This window comes from Lineus longissimus, chromosome 4, assembly GCF_910592395.1.
Source record: "Lineus longissimus chromosome 4, tnLinLong1.2, whole genome shotgun sequence".
In the NCBI taxonomy this organism is placed as follows: Eukaryota; Metazoa; Nemertea; class Pilidiophora; order Heteronemertea; family Lineidae; genus Lineus; species Lineus longissimus.
The window spans coordinates 17,919,631-17,942,229 of NC_088311.1; the positions used below are offsets into that span (position 1 = coordinate 17,919,631).

The 22,599-nt window shown below is 40.9% G+C and overlaps 1 protein-coding gene across 1 annotated transcript in view; it reads left to right on the forward strand.

The window, feature by feature from the left end:
- LOC135486534 (trissin receptor-like) overlaps window positions 1-22,599 on the forward strand; it is a 120,946-nt gene that overhangs the window by 90,929 nt on the left and 7,418 nt on the right. Inside the window, exon 3 of the mRNA XM_064769387.1 lies at window positions 18,101-18,261. Within this exon, the coding sequence (XP_064625457.1) occupies window positions 18,101-18,261 (161 nt within the window). The remainder of the gene's footprint in view (window positions 1-18,100; window positions 18,262-22,599) is intronic.

Sequence of the window (22,599 nt, forward strand, 5' to 3'; positions counted from 1 at the left end):
CGTCTATAGCCCGGAGATTATTAACTGCGCATAATAGAAACTAAAATGGTTCCATCTCACTCTGGTAACACACCTACATGCAGTGCTTTGACATTCTATATATTTACCATGCACTATAAAATATAAGTAGCCTATACAAGTACCCAGAGTCACATTTCTGCCTGGGCACCTAGGGAAACGTTATGAGATTCCGCACAACAGAATATCACTAGATATCATATAGAATATTAATCATACCACCAGGTGGACCTTTTGTTTTTGTTGAACTTGGCAAACCCATTAGTAGTCGAGTTCCCTTGACTGGATGATTTGTCCTTTATCGGAGCTGATTTATTCACAAACATGTCAAATCAAAACATAGAGAATGACAGTTCTCAGCCGATATAGACAAGTGAAGAATGAAGTTCCTTCGGCGCCTTAGCACTCATACCGTTTTCATCTCCCAAGGCGCGACGAGGAAAAAAACGTATTTTGAAATTAGTGTGCGTGCTTTCAGCGGCCTATCAAACATCTAGAGACCTTGCGGGCTTACAATATTATTTTTTGGACGCTGAGGTTGCCGAGAAAGAGTCTCGGGATTGGTGATGTTGGGAAAATTCAGCGGGAAAATCGGGATGGGGCGCTGTCGAAAAACAAAATTTGTGAACTGTGCATATGACAAACAGCCTGGAATTATGATTAACCCTTGAATATCTATCTTACCGGGATGACCAAAGCGCTTCCATTATAATCCCTGCAGATTATTTGACTCAATTTTTTTCCATGCCGATCCACCGTCGTTGTGCGTATATCCATGCTTCACCGCCGAGACCCCCCCCCCCCCTGATCGGCTGTCAGAGAGGCTGTTACTTTATCGGTAGTCTCCCTGCATTCCCTTCCTTTCCCACGCGCCCTCTGTCGCGACAACACTAACATTACACTCACTCGTGGTTGTCGCACGAGACACGCACTGTAAGCCATCATAATTGAAGACCAGGGACCTGTTTCATAAAGCCTAATAAAGTACCTTTAGCTCTAATGCTAGGATAAAGTCACTCCTTAAAGGAAGAAGCCGTTTCATAAACGTGCCTTTAAAATATTGGCTCACTGTCTATAGTGACCAGTTAAAGTTGCATGGGTTTTTTAACCTCATTTTGCGATAACCTCGTTTGTCCATAAGGGTTGACCGATTCGGGCGCAATCGGCATCATTGGCTGTGTTTGGCATCATAAGCGCGCAGCAGAAAAGCCGAAGGCTTTTCTGCGAAGCGCTACTATGGTTAACGTGCATACGACGTCATCCAATGTAAACAATGTTTCTCAAGTCCATGGATTCGTTTCAAATGGCTTAAATTTGACTTAAAATGGCCGCCAGAAGAGATAAACGCGCGAAAGTAGTAACTCGACTATTCTGAGCTCCGAGAGAGAACCAGACGATTATTCTCACTGTTTTTTAATCAAACTTCAATTTCTGGGGGTTTACCCCCCGACATATGTGTTTTGATTTTTGAGACTTTAGTAATGATATCCAAAAGATGCTTAAAATGGATATAATCCCGAAATAATGAAGCAAAAGACGGGCAGGCGTTCCGAAAAAAAAAATTTATTTTGAGATTTCAATAAAAATTTTGAACGAATTCCACATGGGCCGTGGTGGGATCCGAAGACACCTTAAGGAGGAATGCATGTTTTTATGGGGTACCATTGGTTTTGCAGATCTTCTGTTTTTTTCTAAAGAATAATCAATATTCGCTAGCAGGCTTTTTATGCTCCCAGGTATGAAGAGGGTTCTATGTTCCTTGAGTTCTTTGTTCATCAGTCTGGTGTTCCTCAAGAGTAAAGTGTCTTCAAGTCTCTTGGCCAGCAAAAACCCTTTCCAACCAATTTTTTATGCATTAACCATTCGGCAACATGTTTGTGGGGGAAAAACCTGATCCCTAGATCCCTGACCCCTTGAATTGGTTGCCTAGGTACGACCACAAGCAATTGCCTCAAGGAAGCCACCAGTACGACCTCGTGGGAGTCTTGCCAATATCATGCCAGTGAAAAGGAAGGGTAATGATGGTTGAGGGTTGCAGTTAGGGTACCATCAAAGGAGTACCTCTTCCTCGCTCTGTCAAAGGACTGCACCATCATGAAGGTTTGGGGGTTCCACTCGAGCACCCCAGGGTAAGCAGCTCGGAAGGACTTATTGAGAGGCCAATAGGGGGTTTGGGGGGCCTTCCCCCCAATGCACTGGCTAAAACATGTCAGAAGGACGGGGGTTGGGGGGGGCGGGGGAGGGGCTCTCCATGGCGACAGTTGCGCGAGTTCAATAGAGCTTGCACTTTACATTAGAATCTGCCAGAGTCCCAGACTACGATAGTCTGGACACCTTTCGGGGGGGGACATTTTCCATTTCTTTGCCGGCTATTATGACGATGGAGTTGAGTTACTGCTAATGCGATACACGGAGAAAAATGTCTATCAAAACAAAAAATTGGCGGAAGGAACTATAGCAGGGTCCCAACCAGGGGGTTTGGGAGGTTTCCCCCCAACCTAAAGGCGCTGCGCGCTTACTAGGGCACTGCACTGATAATATTAGGTGTGTCTCGTAAAGTGATTTTGGACAACAAACCATCGTATATATCTGTTTTTTTCGTTTTTCCATGTAATTTTGCCACGCCCCTTTTCCAGGGTGTTATTCATATTGATTTATTATGGTCATATGTACGTACATTCGTACAAGGGGACGAGCTTACTATGTTCCAACAAATCGAGTACATTCGCAAAATGTTGATTTTTTGGAAGCGTGTGAGTAGTGCAAATCGGCCACAAACAATTTATTCCATTTGATTCCATTTGATTCCATTTGATTCCATCGACAAATATTTAAAGAAAAGAACGAATATCGTGCCAGTTCGATAGTAAGGTTTGATCCGGGGGTGTGATAATGATATGCTACATTAGCCGATAATCAACCTGGGATCGATGAAGTATTGCAGGTGTATGACTGTATGCAACTAAGCTTATGGTGAGCATTCGGAACGAGGTAATCACCGTAATTACCGTCATCCATTAATGTTTACATCGTTCACTGCTTGCTTTCCATACAAATTCAGTAAGTTTTCAGATGTCGAGGTGATGGAAATACTCATCGAAGTGTCAATTAGTTGTCTGTGAATCGCTGGCAGCATTGGTACCTGGTTTGGGTGACACTGACTGACAGAGTTGCACTTGCAGCCTGATGCGGATGGCCGGTGAATTCTGAAGTCAACGTATAGGCCGGACATCCTAAACAGCGTCCACCAGCGTCCACCAGCGTCTACCAGGTTTCAAAGTTATCAAAATTATATTTTCTTGACATAAATCAATAAAATAGGTTATTTACAACATATTTTGCAAGTTTTATTGCAATATATTGAAAAATAAGTGAATTATCTGTGCTAGAAGTCGGACCCATCATGCCCAATAAAATCCAGCGTCCACCAGCGTCCACCAGGTTTCAAAGTTATCCAAATTATATTTTCTTGACATAAATCAATAATATTATCAGTGCAGTGCCCTAGTAAGCGCGCAGCGCCTTTAGGTTGGGGGGAAACCCCCCAAACCCCCTGGTTGGGAACCTGCTATAGTTCCTTCCGCCAATTTTTTTGTTTTGATAGACAGTTTTCTCCGTGTATCTCTTTAGCAGTAACTCAACTCCATCATCATTAATAGCTGGCAAAGAAATGGAAAATGTCCCCCCCCCCGAAAGGTGTCGGGACTAGATAGTCTGGCACTCTGGCAGATTCTAATGTAAAGTGCAAGCTCTATTGAACTCACGCAACTTTTCAATGTATTTCACTATTTTTAAACAAAGATTAGATTGCTTATGTAAACTCATTTTTATCATGTACATGTATTTTGCAATTAACGTAGCGAGAAGTCACCACTATAACAGATAAAACTTACATCAATACGCCTGCATGTTTCACTGGTACAGTAACCTGGCCCACTAGCACTGGCTCCACCATGTCCACTTGCACTGGAACGACTACAACAATCGTTCGTGCCAACCAACAAAAAAATGTCCGAAAACGAAGACCATCTGATCCGCCGACATTTTTCTAACAAGCCGGCAGTTTCATAACCCTGGTATGCAAAAGTTATATGGCTCTTGAACGAACTCCCCAACGCCTCATTATCCACGTACTTCAAAATTGATGCGGAAAAAATTGCAGTACGCTTCTCGTTCTCCGACACTCCCGCCATTTTGGTTTTTTTCTTCCATAACCTCGGCGGACTAATTCCACATCGCCCGCGGAATGCCGAAGACATTAGAAACCTGCACACCAAACGTCGTCGGCTAACTGTACACCTTACGACTTTGCCTCCAGACGTAATATTATAGTAGGAGGAGTACACAGCTTCACACCACAAGTTTGTTGTGGCAATCTACGTCATCATGTCTTTAGTGGCCGCATCAGGGACACCATGCTAAGTCACATAAAGTGTGTCGTGGAGGTGTGTCCGCCAGACTACCGCGTGATTGGTTGACCTAGTTGATATCTGTGTCAATTCGTTGTTTTTGCGACGACCAATAATGACGAATCATCAGCAAGAGTATTGACTTGTCGTAGTGGCCGGTAAGGGCGATTGGACGAGGCCTTATCACTAAGTTCGTAGTGTAACTAGTTGCAACAACCCTTCTTGGTTTATGCACATTTTGCAGTATTTATACCCTTAAAGAAGCAAATGCTTTCAACACATATAATCTGTGCCTCTTAATGATTCAGCGATATCTAAAAATCATCACTTTCGTGTTTCCAGGGAATGTGAAGATTTTTTTCATATTTTTGCATTTTTCTCCAAATATAGGGTTTAAAATGTGCCTTTGCCTGATTATACTTCTAAGCTCTTCAGTTAGTACTCGCATTTTAGTCTGGTGGTCCGCCATCTTGGATTCATTAAGTGAACCAATTGGTCCAGTCCCTGTACACATTGACAACATTATAGCAATCATTTCTCACAGTGAGCCATTATCGCCGAAGGGCTTGTCTAGGTTAATGTTACCATTAAGAGTGTTTCAGGTAGTTGATTTATCCTGTCTTTATTTTATTTGGTTCCTTTAAACCTGAAGGTAGTCTAGAGTTCCTTAGTCGCGAGGACTTCGCCCAGGGTAGACGCAGAATCACGTTGCGCTTGATTCAGGAACGGAATAGGCGAAATCTTCGACGAGAACGGGTATTCAAGGATCGATTCAATCCGCTGGATTCCATGAGAGATGATTTATTCATCAAGAGATATCGTTTCCCGAAGAACATATGTTTCGGTTTTGTCGTCAGCTGTCGGAGGAGTTGGAGCATCCTACTCAGAGAAATGACGCCCTCCCAGTATCATTGCAAGTGTGTATAGCATTACGATATTTCGCAACCGGGCATGAACAATCTAGTATCGGTGATATTCACCATGTGGGCATTGCGACAATATCGAGGTGTATTGGCGCTGTGTCATCCGCGTTTGCAGCACGCATTGACCAACACGTTCACTTCGGGAGGGACCTCCAGAAGGTCAAAACCAAATTTTTTGATTACACGGGTTTTCCAAGAGTAATTGGATCGATCGATGGCACCCATTGTCGTATACGCAAGCCTCACATCAGCGAAAACGTGTATATCAATCGGAAAGGATACCACAGCATTAATGTCATGCTAGTTTGTGATTGGGATATGATCATAAATAACTGTGTGGCTCGTTTTCCAGGAGGGTCTCATGACGCCTTCGTTCTGCACAGTTCAGCCTTTGGCCAGGCATTTGAAAACAATCCACCGAATGGTTGGATGTTGGGAGACTCGGGGTATCCTTGCAAGAGGTGGCTTCTGACACCTCTTGCCAATGCCCAAATCAGACAGGAAAGGGCATTCCAGCGGATGCAAACAAGAGCCAGATGCATCATAGAACGATCTCCTAAAGCAACGGTTCAGATGCCTCCGCAAGGAGATTCAATACACACCACAAAAGGCAAGCATTATTATTCAGTCCTGCTGCCTGCTCCACAACATTGCTGTCGGGGATAGATTGCCCTTAGTGGAGGATTCAGATGACGATGACGATGATGACGAGGACTCTGATGATGACGCAGGGGATGATGACTTTCCTCCTCGAGACATGGATATGAACGGCAATCAAATTCGCCAGCTTGTAATTGAGTTCTGAGTAGAACTCCACTAAAACATCAAATTCAGTATCAGTCCCATTGCGAGATCGCTGTCTCTTGGCCATGTTCCCGGCACAGAGTTAATGCATGGAAAGAAAGTTTCGTATATCGAAAGGGCATTCATATAGTGTATAGGAACCAAAGACACTGAAATTGACACATTTTGCCACGGCTCGATCATGTATTACGTATCTCAACACAATAAATCACTCTGCGTTCGAGTTATTATTTTTTTCACCAATGAGGTACACCATACAATCATTTACTAATGGCAGGCCTGTTAAATTTAATGTAATGGCAGAGTAAAAACGAGTTATGAAACGCTTTTAATACGCAGCTTTAAATAGACGTTATATCCTTCCTTTATGGTACCTTGAAGGAAGTCTGTTAAAAAAATTTATGAAACAGGTCCCAGGTGTTCAATGAGTAACGGTTCTTGAGATGCTGACCTGACCCACATGTATGGGCGGTTATTTCCGCATTAAATGATGTCCTAAAACGCGTCTTTATAACTGGCGACTCGTGTGTGTGTGTGGAGCAACCCGTGCATACAGAGCAAAACGCGCGTATCTAACTCGCGACCCCTACAAAGAACATAACGCGAATGTATAACTATACTGTCGCATAAACGTGCCGTCGGATAACTAGTGTCGGATAACTAGTGTCGGATAAGTGCTGTCGGATAACTGCTGTCGCATATAAGGTTCCTCAGCCTCCCGCATCGCGGCGCTAGTTATTATTACTTTTGTTCTAAGCGACGTAATCCCGAGTTTGAGACAGATGCATATTCAACCATCCAGGAGCTCATTATCATTCGTGGCAACACGGTCAGCAACACTGGAGTTACAGTGAAACGCCTTTAGAAATGCACACTAATGCATTTAACATGCTTATCAGTTAAATCAAGTTTATGACTTTTTTTGTAAATCCGTACAGTCATGTACTGTACATGTACATGCTTCTTCATGGATTATTGACCGAGTTTAGTAACAGAAATTGAATCGAGAGCGGGAAGTCGTCCATTGTTAAATATGCCCATATAAATTCGAATATGACGTCACTGCTTTATGATTGGCCAACATGTTGTTACCTCTCCGGCTCGCCAAAGAGGGTAGTATTTTTGCCCTGTATGGCAAGCCCGGCTTGCCGAACAGGGTGGCTTTTTAGTGCTGTTTGGCAAGCGGCTCTCCAAACAGGACAAAAAAAGATGCCTGTTCGGCGAGCGGCTTGCCAAATAGACCCGGCCTTTAGTTTAATTCGGAATTGGCCGAGGAACTTGTAATGGTTCCCATATGGGAAGGAGCAGTACACAAGATATGTCGACATACGTCCAGTTTTATAGTGCCTCCGTAGCCTCCGCCCATCTTGAGGCGCTTTGTCTGGAAGCTGAGCTGTGTCATACATTGAGGTTAAGATGGTAGTCGGTGAACTGAAACGGAAAAAAATCGGTGATTAAACTGCACCAAATTTTCAGGTATAATATTATTCGATTTTATTGCAACGTGGTTGGTTTTCTGATGGCATGAACAGCTTTAAAGTTTTCGAATATAATTTTTCAGACAGATCCGATCGAGGAAACATTATTGTTTTGAGTTGATGTCATCTCTCGTGATACAATGATGTTAGCATTTCTGTTGTATTGGATGGATTTTTAATCATCAGTCGGCTTGCGAATAAAAACTTACCAGCACTGCAACGAAAAGACAAATGCAATGGCCAATCTAAAAAGTGTACACCTGCTTATTAATCTCCTCGATCTTGGTTCACGCCAAATTTGGCCGGCCATGGCAGTATTATAGCAGAATCTGCGGAAACCGGGGGAAATAGCATAAACAGGAAGTGTCAAATACCTGTCGGACCCTTCATAATTCTTAATACAGAAATATTTCCAACCAGTGATGACTTCAGAGAAAACGTCGCGGCTTTTTGATCATACCATTTCAAGTCATGTCGGATCCTGACCAAAGAAATGATCCTGAGTACCAACCATTTTGGTAGTCGGTACTTGAAAGCGTTCATACTTAATTAAGCAATTAAACAATTAACAGAGGGACCATTGACTTTTTATTTTTTGTCACCTTGTGACGACGACTTTGCGCCGTGACTGCCGTGGTGCACTCGGCAATAGATGACCTTAAAAAGGTAAATCTTGTTTCTATCTTTGTGCTGCCTTTGTAAAAGCTTCCTTATTATGACATGAACATGGCACAGATAATGGCAAGTCTGTGAGATTTATCACAAGTGTGATGTGCATGACACGGCGTCAAATGATGCCACCTTACATTTGAAAGGAAGGCGATTTGTTTTGTTGATGTGATGCAAAGCTCCGTTTGATGAGCCGGAAGCAAGTATAATGACAGTTGTTTCGTCGCTGTCGTGCGTTAAGGACACCTAAAGCATCTGTATAACAAGAAATGAGTAAATGCAAAATGAAATGGAAGGACTGTTTATAAACTGGTCGTTGACACCAATTTAAAGAATCGACATCAATGGACACACATATGTTATGTAGACGCTATTAAGCCGGGGTTTTTCTTGGGGGGGGGGGGAGGTTGCTTCAATCTATTAGATATCGTATACACAGTATATCCATGTACTGTGTTGGCGCTATTCAGCCATTTTTTTGTTAGTCTATTTCACATAGGCCGATTGCACGTAACACTCTTAAAATTTATTAGTAAAAACAACTAATTTCATTGGTAGTTCCCATTGCACCAACTGTAAAATTAGTAAAAACTAACAATTTATTAGTTGTTCCTACTAAAAAAAGGCCGGAGCAAAAACTACCATTAAAATGGTTAAGAATTTTGATAGTTAAAATATACTGATTTCACAGTCGGTGCAATAGCAACTTCCAGAGTAGTAAAAAATTACATGTATTATCAAAATATTTATGTTTACAGTTTCATTCGAAAAGTGAACAATAATCCTTTTGTACAGGCACCCTTCAACCGACTTAATAGCTTCAACACAGTGTATGCAGCCATCGTGTTTACTGCATCTGTATGATTAATGTTTTATTCAATTATATCGGTAATGAATCGAATTGCAATGAATCGCTGAGTAAGGCCGGCGGCGCAATCGCAAATCGATTCATTGCAACTGACTTCGACTAAGTTGAGTTGCATTCGAATCGCTCAGTGCGCGGCGGGTATTTAGACCGGAGCATGATCAGCAGACGAACGCCTTATTATCGTCCTCACATTCATATTCAAGGTGACCATTACAACATATTTCAGTGACTCCACCCGCGTTTTCGTAAATTGCCCTCCAACGTTACATATCTACTTTTCTTCCAATATGAAATATGTGGGTAATTGAATTCTCAATACCCACATGAGGCTCATTTTAAATGCATGCCCCCAGCACACACAACAACATGATTGATCTGAATGTAATCAAAATCATTTATATATGTTGAAAATAATTGTAAGTACCTGAACGACATACTGTGGCTGGCGAAATAGGACAAAAATGCAAAAATAATGGTCGCGATAAATCAGAATTCCGTGTATATTAAATCCGATGCTGACCAATAAATCCGCCATTAAGAACCTCGATGGAATTCCATTATTTAATGCATCCGCTTACATTGTATTTGGCAAGGGGAAATTCTGTCTAAAAGCCGACAACTATTCCGTCCTGGATTATTGATAAAACCAATCGGAACAAATTTATTCATGGGCGGAAATGTGCTTTTTGGACGACGGTAATGTAGAATTATGATGGACTATATGGCGTTACTGAATAAAAAACTGCCCGGTTCCTGGTCAGATTTTTGGACACAAATTTTTTCTCTGCGTAAATTATCTCATTCAGCACTAAATAAAAATTTAGCATTAAAGTTGCATTGGAGGTCTATATTTTTACATTAAATAAGGAAATACGAGGTTCTGTTTGGCGTTTTTAATATCATTATTATTGGAATTAATCCCAACTATTAATCCAGTAATTTCGTTAAAAAAATATCAAAGCAGAGAGGCTTTAGCCTCAGGGTGTAACTTGTATTGTAAGACGGTGCTAGGCGAGATCCTTCGTCAAAAAATTAATCAAAGTAGAGTAGCTTTAGGCTTACGGTGTAACTCGTATTGCTAGACGGTACCAGGCGAGATCCTTGCCGTTTGGCATTTGGGGGGTTTGTCCACGCAGTCTGCGAGGATTCGTCGCACCTAAAAGGAGCCCCGTTTTGATTTCATTTCGCACCCTTCGTGTTGATGCATCGAAGAGCAAAACCATCCCATCCATCATCACTGTCCATTCATGCCACAGTACGCAATGATCCAGGTAATCAATATGAATGGACATGCAAGTAGTGCCACACTTTTGTCCAGGCTCTTCTCAACCCACTAAATCGCGTCGGCACAGTTTGTTGCTCCTAACTCTGTCAATCATGTTCACTTTAACTATTCGCGCGACCTTACATTTTGACTTCTGAAATATTTCAAAGCTTCACAGACCAAGATGAGTCCCTTTTCCCCAAAAAACCCTTCGGACAGGGTCATTCGCCTCTCGGGGTCACTGACATACAAGTACATTTTGTTATCCTCTCATTGCGTGTCATCAGTGAAAGAGATAGCTTCCCCGGGGAAGTAATCTGATCTTCCAGATGGGTGCGTCACTTCTGTGTACAGGGGGCGGGTCAAAAACGAATCCAAAACTTGCTTGGATCTTAGAGTATACTCTAAGCTTGATGTGAATGACCATAGAAATATTTGCAATTGAGAAAATTATTGTGTTTATATAACACCTACAAGGGTCAAGTCAAGACGATTTCGATTTTGTTTTTGAATAAAATAGTGTTTTTTTTTGTTCCATACGTTAAACATGGTAAACTGAACAGCCAAATTTTCTCGGGCGTTCTTTTTCGCGGACTTCAGGGAAAATAGCGATTTGTGAAAATAATAACCACGACATTATTAATATTTTGGATTGGAAAAATCTGAAAGAAATTTCGTGTTTCTTTAAAAGAAAAATCGTGAAGACATTGTTTTAGAAATGATTTCTGCGAATCATTGAAATAGATAGGTGCACTGGTATGGTACGATGGTACGCCCACTAAGAACAAAAATCACTTCATGGCTTTATGGTATTGATGAGACGGTCCCTCGATATGGTCGTGTTGCCCTTTAGCGTTATCGGAGATTAATCGCACGACCAGAACGAGACACAAAGCTGTTATTTATCTGGAAAATGACAGGAGAGGTTCTGTTATCAGCTACCTAAAGTAACCTGATGTCTTGATGTCATGTTGAGGAAAATATTGTTCTGTTGTTTATGATTCACAGCAGCTTAGTTTTCATTATTCCTCTAATCACCCTGGAGAATCCCCACATTGCCGAGCATCTTATCAGGCCTTCCAGTTTGCCGAGCTTGCCAGTCCTGGGAAAGCAAATTTTATTTAATAAAGTTAGAGAAACTGTGTTGTTGGGTCTTTCAACGAAATAGTGTTGTTTATCTGGTTATAACGTCCTTCAAGCATGACTTGCATCAAATTTAGAGAAAAATCCACTCTGCTGGTTTGTCCCATGGAAAGCGAACAAATTGTGAATTATGCATGGATTGATTTTGTGCGTGCACCACAGAGTAACCCGATGGTTGATTTGCCTCGAAATTTAGTGCATAATATGACACATTGTCCATGTTACCAGATGGACACAGTTTCTTTTGAAAAAATTACCAAAGAGCGCATATTTTGGATGTTTTTCTCGTGAGGCAGTCATTTTCCCAGGCCTCAAGAAGCACTATATATCCAGGGAAGGTCTAAAACAGATGCTCGGCAATTTGGAGAACTCATTCTCCAGGGCACTTCAACACGCTCTCTAAAACGATTGAGTGTGTTAAAGACCTACACCTTTCCCTGAAAATTTTAAATTTTTAATAGAATTAGATCATTTCGAATTGTGTGAATAAGTACTGAAACCAGCATTCCCATTGTGTACATGTATGCTGATATGATACTACAATTACTGAATTTCAGCAAATTTGAATGCATGCTACTTTAGTAACTTTACTAAGGCATTGTGTATTACTGCATTTCTGTTTTCCTCACCCACCAGTAAATTACGAAAGGCGTACCTCTTTAATAAAAAGTAATCTCTCTGGCGCCAATCTCGAAAACCCTGGATATGTTTACGACATGTACTAAGTATTGTGTTGGTGGTATAGCCTCGATTTTAATTTTAAAGAGATTCGGTCGCGGCAAAAAAATCTTTATTTATAAAAATAACAAAATTGGTGATCATCTCTCATTCAGTTCATTGACTGGAGTCAGTATTGTTATGCAACGTTATGCAAAGTTACCAAGGTGCCCAGCTCACATAATCAACTATCTGAGGGGAACTCGAAACTGCTAAGATTTATCAATGGAAGCTTATTCCCGCCTTAGGTTTTAACCGGGTCGTTCCCCATTTTTATAAGCGTTTCGTGATAGGATTTCTTTAACACTAGCAAGGTTATCCAGTGATGGTTATTACACTAGCAAAATAAATGGCAACGAACTTGTCGAAATAATGTCAACATTGACTTAGTCTAACAATTGACATAAAAGTTGGTCCAGAAAGCGCCATTAAGGTATGCATAAATCAAAGTTAACCTTACCATGTTAACCTCATCCCATTATCTCTAATATCATGCTCATTTAACTACATAAATTACATAATCTCTGCAACTATTCTGTTTTATATCATTGATTTATTAAACATTACCTGAACATTAACTTCAATATGGCATTAGCCATATCAGCAGAGACTAAATATTGACGTCAATTTGACAACCAACAGCATTTATTGCTAATACGTCAGACTATTAGATTGATTTCCCAAACGCGGTAATTTGATTTATGAACTAAGGTGCTTGAAAAACAACATAAGAAATCTGCCAATACACAGTAATACAGTTTCGTCAAACCCTATAACAAAAATGACGCGAGGCAATAGGGTGACATGTCATGATCGCGAATTTTGTCAAAAAATGCCTCTATTTATGTTTCGAAATATTCAGTTGATGCTGCCTTGATATTTAGTACATGGTCGTTCGATGACCTTCGTATTCAATTTGGATAGACAGTCGGTTGGCGTCACATAATCTTTCGATAGTCATGGTGTCATTCTACGGCTTGGCTCTTAGTAAACGAAGCGGTCTTATGTCATCTAGAGCATTTACTCTCGTTTTGCCGTTCTAGGACCGGTTCTAGATATCAAATTTATAAATAGATATGGGCACGTGCTCTTTCGATGCCATTTAAGTTGTAATTTCGTTTGTATACATTGGGTTGGTGTAACCGAGTTGTTCAATGGTCGTAACGTCACCATGTTCTAGTTGGGCCTTTGTTTTGATTTCGTAGTACTGTAATTACATTATTAATAATCAACTGGTCTGAGGTCGGTAAAAGTATCAGTAGATCGTGTTCGATAAAAATAGCCGGAAAAAGATGAATACATGTACATCTCTATGTAAAGCTGTTGGACGGGTATAATCTGCTGGTATCAGATCTGAGCAATTGATCGAAGTACACGAAAAATGCATTATTCTACTCCCCGGTTCGATGACTCATTGATGAAAGTGACAGATCATCTGTAAAGTCATTGTTACTGCCAAGATGGGGTGTACATATCTATTAAAGCCCATTTCGTAAATGATTTGCCCGCATCGTTCAGAGCTCTGGAGCGCGAACTATTGATTGGATTTCAAGTTCAAGTTTGTTTGTTATTGTTCTAGCTTTGCCACCAATTTTGTTTCTATGCTTCTTATCATACCTTGTACACGAGTTGATATATGACAAAAAATAATAGCCCTAACAGTTCTTCTGGATAGATCTACCCATGACCAAGGGACCGGCCAAAATCATCCCTATCATTTTCCTTATATTTATCCTAGTTTTTTAAAAACAAACCCATAAATTTGTGGTCTTGTGGTCTTTCGCAGGGTAATACAGGTAAAAGGAATGACGCGTCAAGGTGCACTCTTGGAAAAACGGTTTTGAGTTTTTGAAAACAAATGAATATCAACTGGCACCCCGTGTGGTTTTCAGCGTTGTAGTGGAAAAAATGTGAAATATTTTTTAAGACACAAAAAAAGTTTGAGGGTTTTACATTTCTCGATGAAACTCTGTGCGTTTTGCATATTTGTGTTGGCCGAAAAACCAAAGTTCAAAACCTTTATTTCTAAAAGTGCGGGTTGAGCAGGTATAGAATATTAACCGGTAGTTACTAAATATACCATTGCAATCTTGTATCGAGGATATTCTTTGAACCACCCGGGCGAAATAATTCGTCAAGAGCACTGTTGGTTTCCAACCCCTAATGGATTACCAAGTGGAAAACATTGATTGCACTAAGGAGATATATACCCCTCCCCGTAGCCATTCTCATTAATAACACGAAAGGCTTATGTGTGCTGTTCTTGAAAGGTGGTTCACCATGTTCACGGGTGACCATTTTCCAAGACACTGTCAGTAGAGACCTCTTCATGACACTTTCGCCCATCTGCAATATTATGACTACGAATGACTGACAAAAACGGCAATCCTCAAGTTTAGCTTGCACGCGATCCGTGGGGTGGGTCTTACGGAAGACGTGCTTAAAGAGAAACCAACCTATTAACGTACGGTCTAACAGGTGCTAGGCGTCGAACGTAGGCGAAATATATACCACCAGCGAGCCTTCTAATTTTTCCGCACGCATCTGACGCATTGTGATAATCTTATTCATCTTTATCATCATCAACATCATCATCACTTCCATCATCACTATCTTCGTCGTCTTCGTCATCGTCATCGCCATCGCCGTTGTCAACATCATCATTATCATCATCATCATCATCATCATCATCATCATCATCATCATCATCATCATCATCATCATCATCATCATCATCATCATCATCATCATCATCATCATCATCATGTGGGATTTGTATATGCGGCATTTGCGATATTAAACATTGTTCCACTCAGTAACCCATTAGTATTCACCCCCTTATCCAACTCAATTGATCGGAAGCAGACGCTGTACGAAAAAAGAGAATCCAGATCAATTTTTCTTGTGATATGAACCAGTCTGACAGAGACACGGAAAAATAAAGACATGCAGGATGAGAGATGACGTTGTTGCAAGAGGATCACTTTCCTAAGGGATATTATAAATAATACAGGAAGAGGTAATGGCGATGGCTGAATACTATGAAATTGTGATGATTTCCGCGACTTTTTCAGATCTTACTCATAACGGACTGCACCTGTGAGACGCCTTGTTTTCTTCGTCGACTAAGCGAAGGAATACTATTGCATCGGTCGGTGTACCGGTAGTTCAGTGACTTGCTAAAAAGGCTTGCCATTAAAAAAAAAATTGAAGCTTTTTGGATTAAAAAAACTGGAAAGTGGATTGTATTTTAAGTTATCTTTTGTAACCGGAGATCATATCTAACAAAGATTTTTGCATTTAGCCTAATATTCAGTTTGTTATTTATTCACGGGTACATGTAAGTACACTAACGATAAAATGCATTCGGTAAGATGGCAAAAAAAACGTAATATGGGTTATAGACCTTGTCTTGTACGCGCAGGTCACCGATCCGAATGTTGACCGCGCTCAACGTTGCTTAACTTCCACTCTGGGGCCAACGCGCCAACCACTGGGCCATAAAGGAATTCCCACATGGCCGGCGGGTTAAGCCGTGCCATATACCTGGGGGTACTATACATCATTCCCCCTTCGGACAGAGATGGATCGTCCTCGATCCTACTTAGCGCTTCATGCGTCTCAGTACCGAACTACAAATCCAGAGCTCGCATCGCGTGGGAAGGTTTGCCAGATGTGTCGTACGCGCCGGTCACCGATCCGAATGTTGACCGCGCTCAACGTTGCTAAAAATCCACTCTGGGGCCAACGCGCCAACCACTGGGCCATAAAGGAATTCCCTCATGGCCGGCGGGTTAAGCCGTGCCATATACCTGGGGGTACAAAACAGATCTGAGTAAATAACGTGTAGAAGTGCAAGATACTACACTGTAGTACACTAATATCCATTGCACAGCCATGTAGGTCGAGCTTTCTGATTCTAATGACAATACATTATTCGTTACACCCTAGTCCATTGCCTAATTTATACCAAGCCGAAACAATTCCCGCAATTTCGGGCAGGCCATGCGAAAGTATGAAAAGGATGTCGCGAGGGACAGCCGGAGATTGCAAATTGCTATGCTGCCTTAATTATAATCTGTAATCGTACAAAGGTTGAATTATGTCTGGCTTTTAAGAAATATATGCCTTTTGGTTATGGAAAATCATACACTTTGTGGTGTAAGCAGCAGTTTTTACATGGTATATCCGAATAAAGGAAGTCACTGCTCGAAGGGCGCTGAACTTTGCAAAATGACATTCACAGTAGCATTTCCATATATCGCAGATATTGACAAAGAAATCATAGGATTTGGAATCTGATTCTGACAAGTCATTAATTGACTAAAAAATAGCAATTAACCCAGTTAAAAAAACCTTTCATATTTTCATCAACAGAGGGCTTTCAAGCCTCCTAATTAAACTTGTGTGCTTCTTAGGACCAAAGGCAATTAATAAAAGTAGAAGAGACGTCAATACCTACCGCTCGGCTGCGTTGCAAATGAGCAACAAAGTGCGGTTTTATTCTCTTCACAAGACGATATCAAATTCATGATGAGCAAGCATTTGAGGCTTTAAGGCTCTCAGGTATAACGGATTGGTATGAAGCTGCACTCTTCATCGAAATGAAGGGATGAGGAATTATGACCGGTGATCACGATACCGCGGCCGGACCCCATGCGCGGAATTTACTATTTTGGAATGCCAATAGGACGGTGTCCTTTTCTCTCTGTCGTATTGGATGTAATGGCGTATATGTCATGGCGATCACGCGATAACGAGGTAACATAACAATATACCATGAGCTAAGTAGACATTAACGGTATAGCAGTGTGATGTGTTCTCTGTTAAATGGTGGTAGTTATTGTCATAAGCAAAGCTGGACTCTTGTAGAGTATTTTTTTTCAGAAGGACTCCTAATTCACTGCAAGAGCGTTTTCTCGTGCAAGTCGCCGCTGCAAAACAACTACACCTAAACTTTCCGAGAAAATTTTGGGGTATGAGCGCTTCATCGTATTCTCAGTGGGGAAGGCGCTTTACGAAAGATAATTCATTCATTTATCAGCGACGAGAAAAAATCAAAACCTTCGGGTTTCTGAAAAAGCATGATGTTTCCATAAATATGCCAGAAACTGCTTTCCATCTTCAATTACCTCCAAGGCGTGCTTGGTCTCAAGGAGACGAGATAGACTGCTGCGATAACTTGATTCGATATGCTATTTGGGTCCTAGATCTAATTTCAATGTATAGGGTGTCTCAAAAATGTACCCAAGAATATTTTGATAGTAGAGATAGGCCATTTAAAAAAGAGTGTGGTCATGTAGCCGAAGCTTGTAAATTTTCTCCCCAATAAACAGTCTCTCTTTGTTGACGTTTCAATCCTTTTATCTTTATCCACCGTTTCATCGTATACTCCTTTCCTTTCCATGACAGAATGCATCCTTTTTATTGCTCATTGCATTTGGATTTTTCACATGGTTATTCTGGATTTCTCTTGTTTGCCTAACAATGTTCAGGGTTTCCTGGTATTTGCTAATGCTTGAGCTAATAAAAATGGCCCTCGAGGAAGAAGTGAGCAAGGTCAGACCGTCATCTGCCAGACCTTCTGAGTTATGTCGGCGAGTTCCGAGGCGAGGCATGATCGAGATCAGAATGAGGGCGTAATGCTTTCAGCAAAAAGATGGAGCCCAACCGCACACGCTACAACGATCACAAGCTTTATTCCAACGAAAACATTTCCCTACCATTTGTTTCACGCTTGGCGTTCTCTTTTGCGTAAATTAGATATTTTTTAAACTTACCACGGTCTGTTCTTTTTATCTTGGCAGGAAATGCTGCTGTGATTTACGTCATCCTCCGGAGCCGGCGGATGAGATCCATCACCAACTTCTTCCTCGCCAATCTTGCCTTCGCCGACTTCTGTGTGGGAATATTCTGCGTTCTACCCACCTTGAAGAAATACCTGGACACTATTTGGGTTTTAGGGAGGGTAAGTGATCACATATACTTTTGATAGCAACCTTCATGGAGACGGGATCGAAGCTGGGGCGAGATGAAGAGTCATGACTATTCATGACGATTACGTTGTTAACCCTTGAATAGATATCCCACCCTTTTATGGCTGCGAAAGGTCTACTATTGTGTTCGGCTGTTTTGACTCTAAGTACCCAGTGAAAAAAATCAGGTATTGTCGGGCTTGGGATCTTATTGGTTAGTGGATCCAGTATACCAAACACCGCACACCCCAAAGAAGAAAATCACGATCCCAGTTACGCCGCAAATCAAAAACCATCTTTTTACAGCATTTCCTGAGATTTTATATCACGGAGAATGAGTTTGTGTGCTGTTACGTAAGCGCATCGAAAGACGACTCTCCAACGAAATTCCCAACAGCTGTATAAAAACAAGCTCTATTGGTGTGATGCCGTTAGGAATCGAACAGAAATCGTGTTCAAACCATCCAGTTGGATGTCTCATTTTTCAAGTTCATTGCCCAAAGCGACTTGGATTTTATTCCGATGATTAATTTAGAATTGATTTTAAGCAACATTTTGAGTGACGTGACAGGTTTGGGGCTTCATGATGCGATTAAACGTGGTGCTAACTTGTTTATAGGTCCATCGGGATTGTATAATTTTTGTGCCGCAAGCAAGAGCATGTCTTATTTAAGTTAACGACGGTTCAACTTGTTATAAAGCTTTCTGCATGCGCAGAAATAGAATAAGTTTGAATGTGAGAATGTACCAGTTGCGTTTATCATCATCATCAATTAACTCATGATTGATGATTAAAGTATGGAACCACGACCTGAAAGAGTAATGAATGTACATTCTGATCAGTGTTGAAAATTGCAAAAAGGATTCGGCTTGGAACTGAACCATTTTCTGTTAAAACCTTATGCCCTCGGCTATAAAGTCTCGTTAACACATTTGTCGACATTACAGTACATTGGCACTATATTCACCAGTGTAAGAGGACTAGACCATGTTCCCTAAAAGCGCACACGAAGGGCAATAGTACCCGCGTCCATTGCCTCTTTGGTGGAGATAGGGATAATCAGTTTGGAGGCAACCCGTTTATGTAATTTTTACGTCAAATTTTGGCCGTGCCTTTTTACCTTGACCTTTGAACTCCCCAGTGGCGCACTGAACATACCGAGTGAGGTGTAAATAATTTGTTAGTTTGGTGGTAGTTAGCCCGTGCGCATAATTTGGACCATATTGACCTTGACGTTTGACCATATGACCTTGACGTCTGACCATTATGACCTTGCGCATTGACCTCGTCGACCCCTTAAGGGAAATTGCAAGTCAATATACGTAAGTGTGTTAAGGTTCATGGCGAACGGGCTAAGGACATGAGAGGTGTAGAGCAAAAAACAAACGATCAGACAAACTGTCCACAAATTATAATATCATCCACCGTGGTCAATCATTTTTTTCACAAGCCGCGTCTTACATATCAAACAATAGATAGACAACACGCCCTCAGGCCGCAACACATATGTATGAAATATGCGAAATCGTGCGGTAGTAGAATGATTTTGATGTAGAATTTTGTTTTCAAAATGATATTTGTACCTTTTTATTGATTATGAATAAAGGGCAGCCTCAAAATGAATTTTAAAGAAAAATAAAATAAAATCGCTGGTTTCTTTGCAAATATCGAAACAATATGAAAAACGACAATACATTCAGTTTCATTCGCGCACCCCTGGGAAATCTAAAGATAATTTTTTTCCAATTCATTTTGAATGTTGTCGACATAATTTAACTAGCTACAAGATGCATCTAATCAAATTTCATGTGACGCAATTCTAAAGAGTTTTTTCCTTTATTTTTCCTGTGCCTTCTTGATTTTCCTGCACAAATCGGATCAGATCACTCCGCAACTCAATGCAACACTGATTCTCCCCGGGGGACATTAAACACATGGAGGCCATCAACCGGACCACTATAGGTCCTGCCTATATGGGACTCCTGTAAGGTTACTACTTATACCTGTTTGTGTTCAGGAAAGGCAGTTTTCAATATCCTGTTTTCGACTTTTTACCATCTTGAACATCCTTATAAGTCTTACCTTGAGAAACCACAAAACAGCATCAATTTTGCCTTTGAGACTCCAGAGCAAATGTAATTCCAGTGACACGCAGTGATACAATCATGTCATTGACGCGTTTTCTAACACCATCTAATTTCAAACATAATACTCGCTTCAATGCATGTGGTTATTTTGCTTGGTATTTCAATCGAATTGGAACTGAGCCGCATCTCAACAAAGAACCAATTGGATTGATAACTGAGAAAATGAAGAGTACGTTGGATATTGAATGTTTTAAATCTTTTCTGATCAAACCTGGTAACTGGAGGAGGGGCTTGGATTAAGAAGAATACGAGCCATGGTTTTATGACGTAATTCTGTTATTCAGACGTACAGGGGAACTCGGAATAGAAAACATATCTCATCCAAGAATCAATGCAATCTGGTTGGTGGCTGGTAGATGCTGATATTATAATCGGTGCCAAATTTACTATTTTATCAAAAGCAGACACCAAATATAGTTTGAGACCGGTTATGACGAAACGAGTACATGTGAGACAGTTTTAAATGTTCTAGAGCGAGTGTCCCGGGGACAAATGATCCCTTTATACGATTTCAATCTTTGAGATATTGCATATCATTGGTTTAGATAAACAGAACTATGCAACACCATGTACTAGAGACGGACACCTTTCTGGGTGGACATTCAAGACTGCTACACGTCCAGTATTACAGAAAATTCTAGAACCATTTTGGACTGTCATTTTTAGTGTCAATTTATCGTAAAGTGGATGATATGCTAGTTTTATGGTGGGACAAAAGTGCAATCAAAGCAATATTATTATCTGAGACTGGTCATTATAATAAAAAAAGAAGAGTAATCAGACAACCTTTGTCGCTTCTGAAAAAGCGTTGTTTTCTTGAAAACAACCATTGACTGAACTGAGTGAAAACAGGGGAAGCTTGACATAATGCCATTTTCAAGATTGCCTTTGACATTTACAAGTTCAGTTTCAGCTGAGATATTCAAAAATCATCTAATTCGCATTTATTATTACTGAGGCGACAATTACAACGGGATGCCTGCGTAATGGAATGACAATTCGTCACAAAAATGCCTGATGAAACTGTGTGGAAATCTAAAAGGCGGACGCTTTCTTTTTATCAAAATGCGGGGAGGTTTCGATTACAACAAATTTACTTTTTTACGTAGAGAGCGAGCAAGGCGCTGTCAGATAATTGTCCTCTGATGATTGTAGCACCTTATTTTCTTAAGAAATGCTAAATTCTACCAAATATGCTTTGAAAATGATTGCTGAAGGCGGCCAGTGAACTCGTTCAGACGCAAACGGAAACTTTAACAACCGATTTTTACTCCTTTGAGAGAGGATCTCGCTGACATTTACCACTGTGTGCGTTGACTTGGCGTTACAAAACATTACTGGCAAACACGATCAAATAAACACAAAGACCATAGGCCCATATACATGTACCCTACATGCATTTTATTAGTATATAATGTACCTTTCGGTGCCCAATTCCTTTGATCGTGAGCGATGAGGCGTAAAACATCGCATCATCAAATCACGTAACGGATACCGGTCTTGCCTTGAACCCTCTCGCTAATTAGCCATGACATCTTTCGCAACAAGGATTGCCGCATCCTAGTAACTGCACTCCTGACATGCCTCCCGCTTTGATTCGTAAGTGGATTGCAGGATTTTCAATTATCAAAGAAAGTAAAGCATGCATGCAAACCCACTATTTTTGCCGCTGAAAAGTTGTCCTCACTTTGAGATCGAGTTTTCAAAGCTCTGATGATGGCAATCGGCAAGGAGATGTTCTCGCTAATTAGAATTCTGATTAGTTAACTGCTCCAGATGATGATGAAGTCAATATGCTTGATGTGCAGGTTTTTTAGGTTATCAATAAAACGCACTGTGCGTGCAACATACTATAAGTTGGACTCCATGTTCCAAATAGTCATTTTACTAATCTTTCGGATTCTGCCCGATTGGGTTTGGGAAATACACGTTACCTGAGGATTTAAGTGTTACACTTCAACTTAAGCGGGTCGTGACACTTAATAGAAGTGTCACGTGTCGGCGGTTCAAAGTGGTGACTATCCTTGATGGGGAAAAATAATACGATTATTTGAGCAAATGCACCCCTAGTTGATTTTTTGTGAACAACCCCCGCTGTGCGCAATCCCACCACTACATCGAAGAAGCTGCTGCTTCCGAAGACAATGAGGAACCCGAAAAGTTCGTCAACGTAAGAGCCGTAA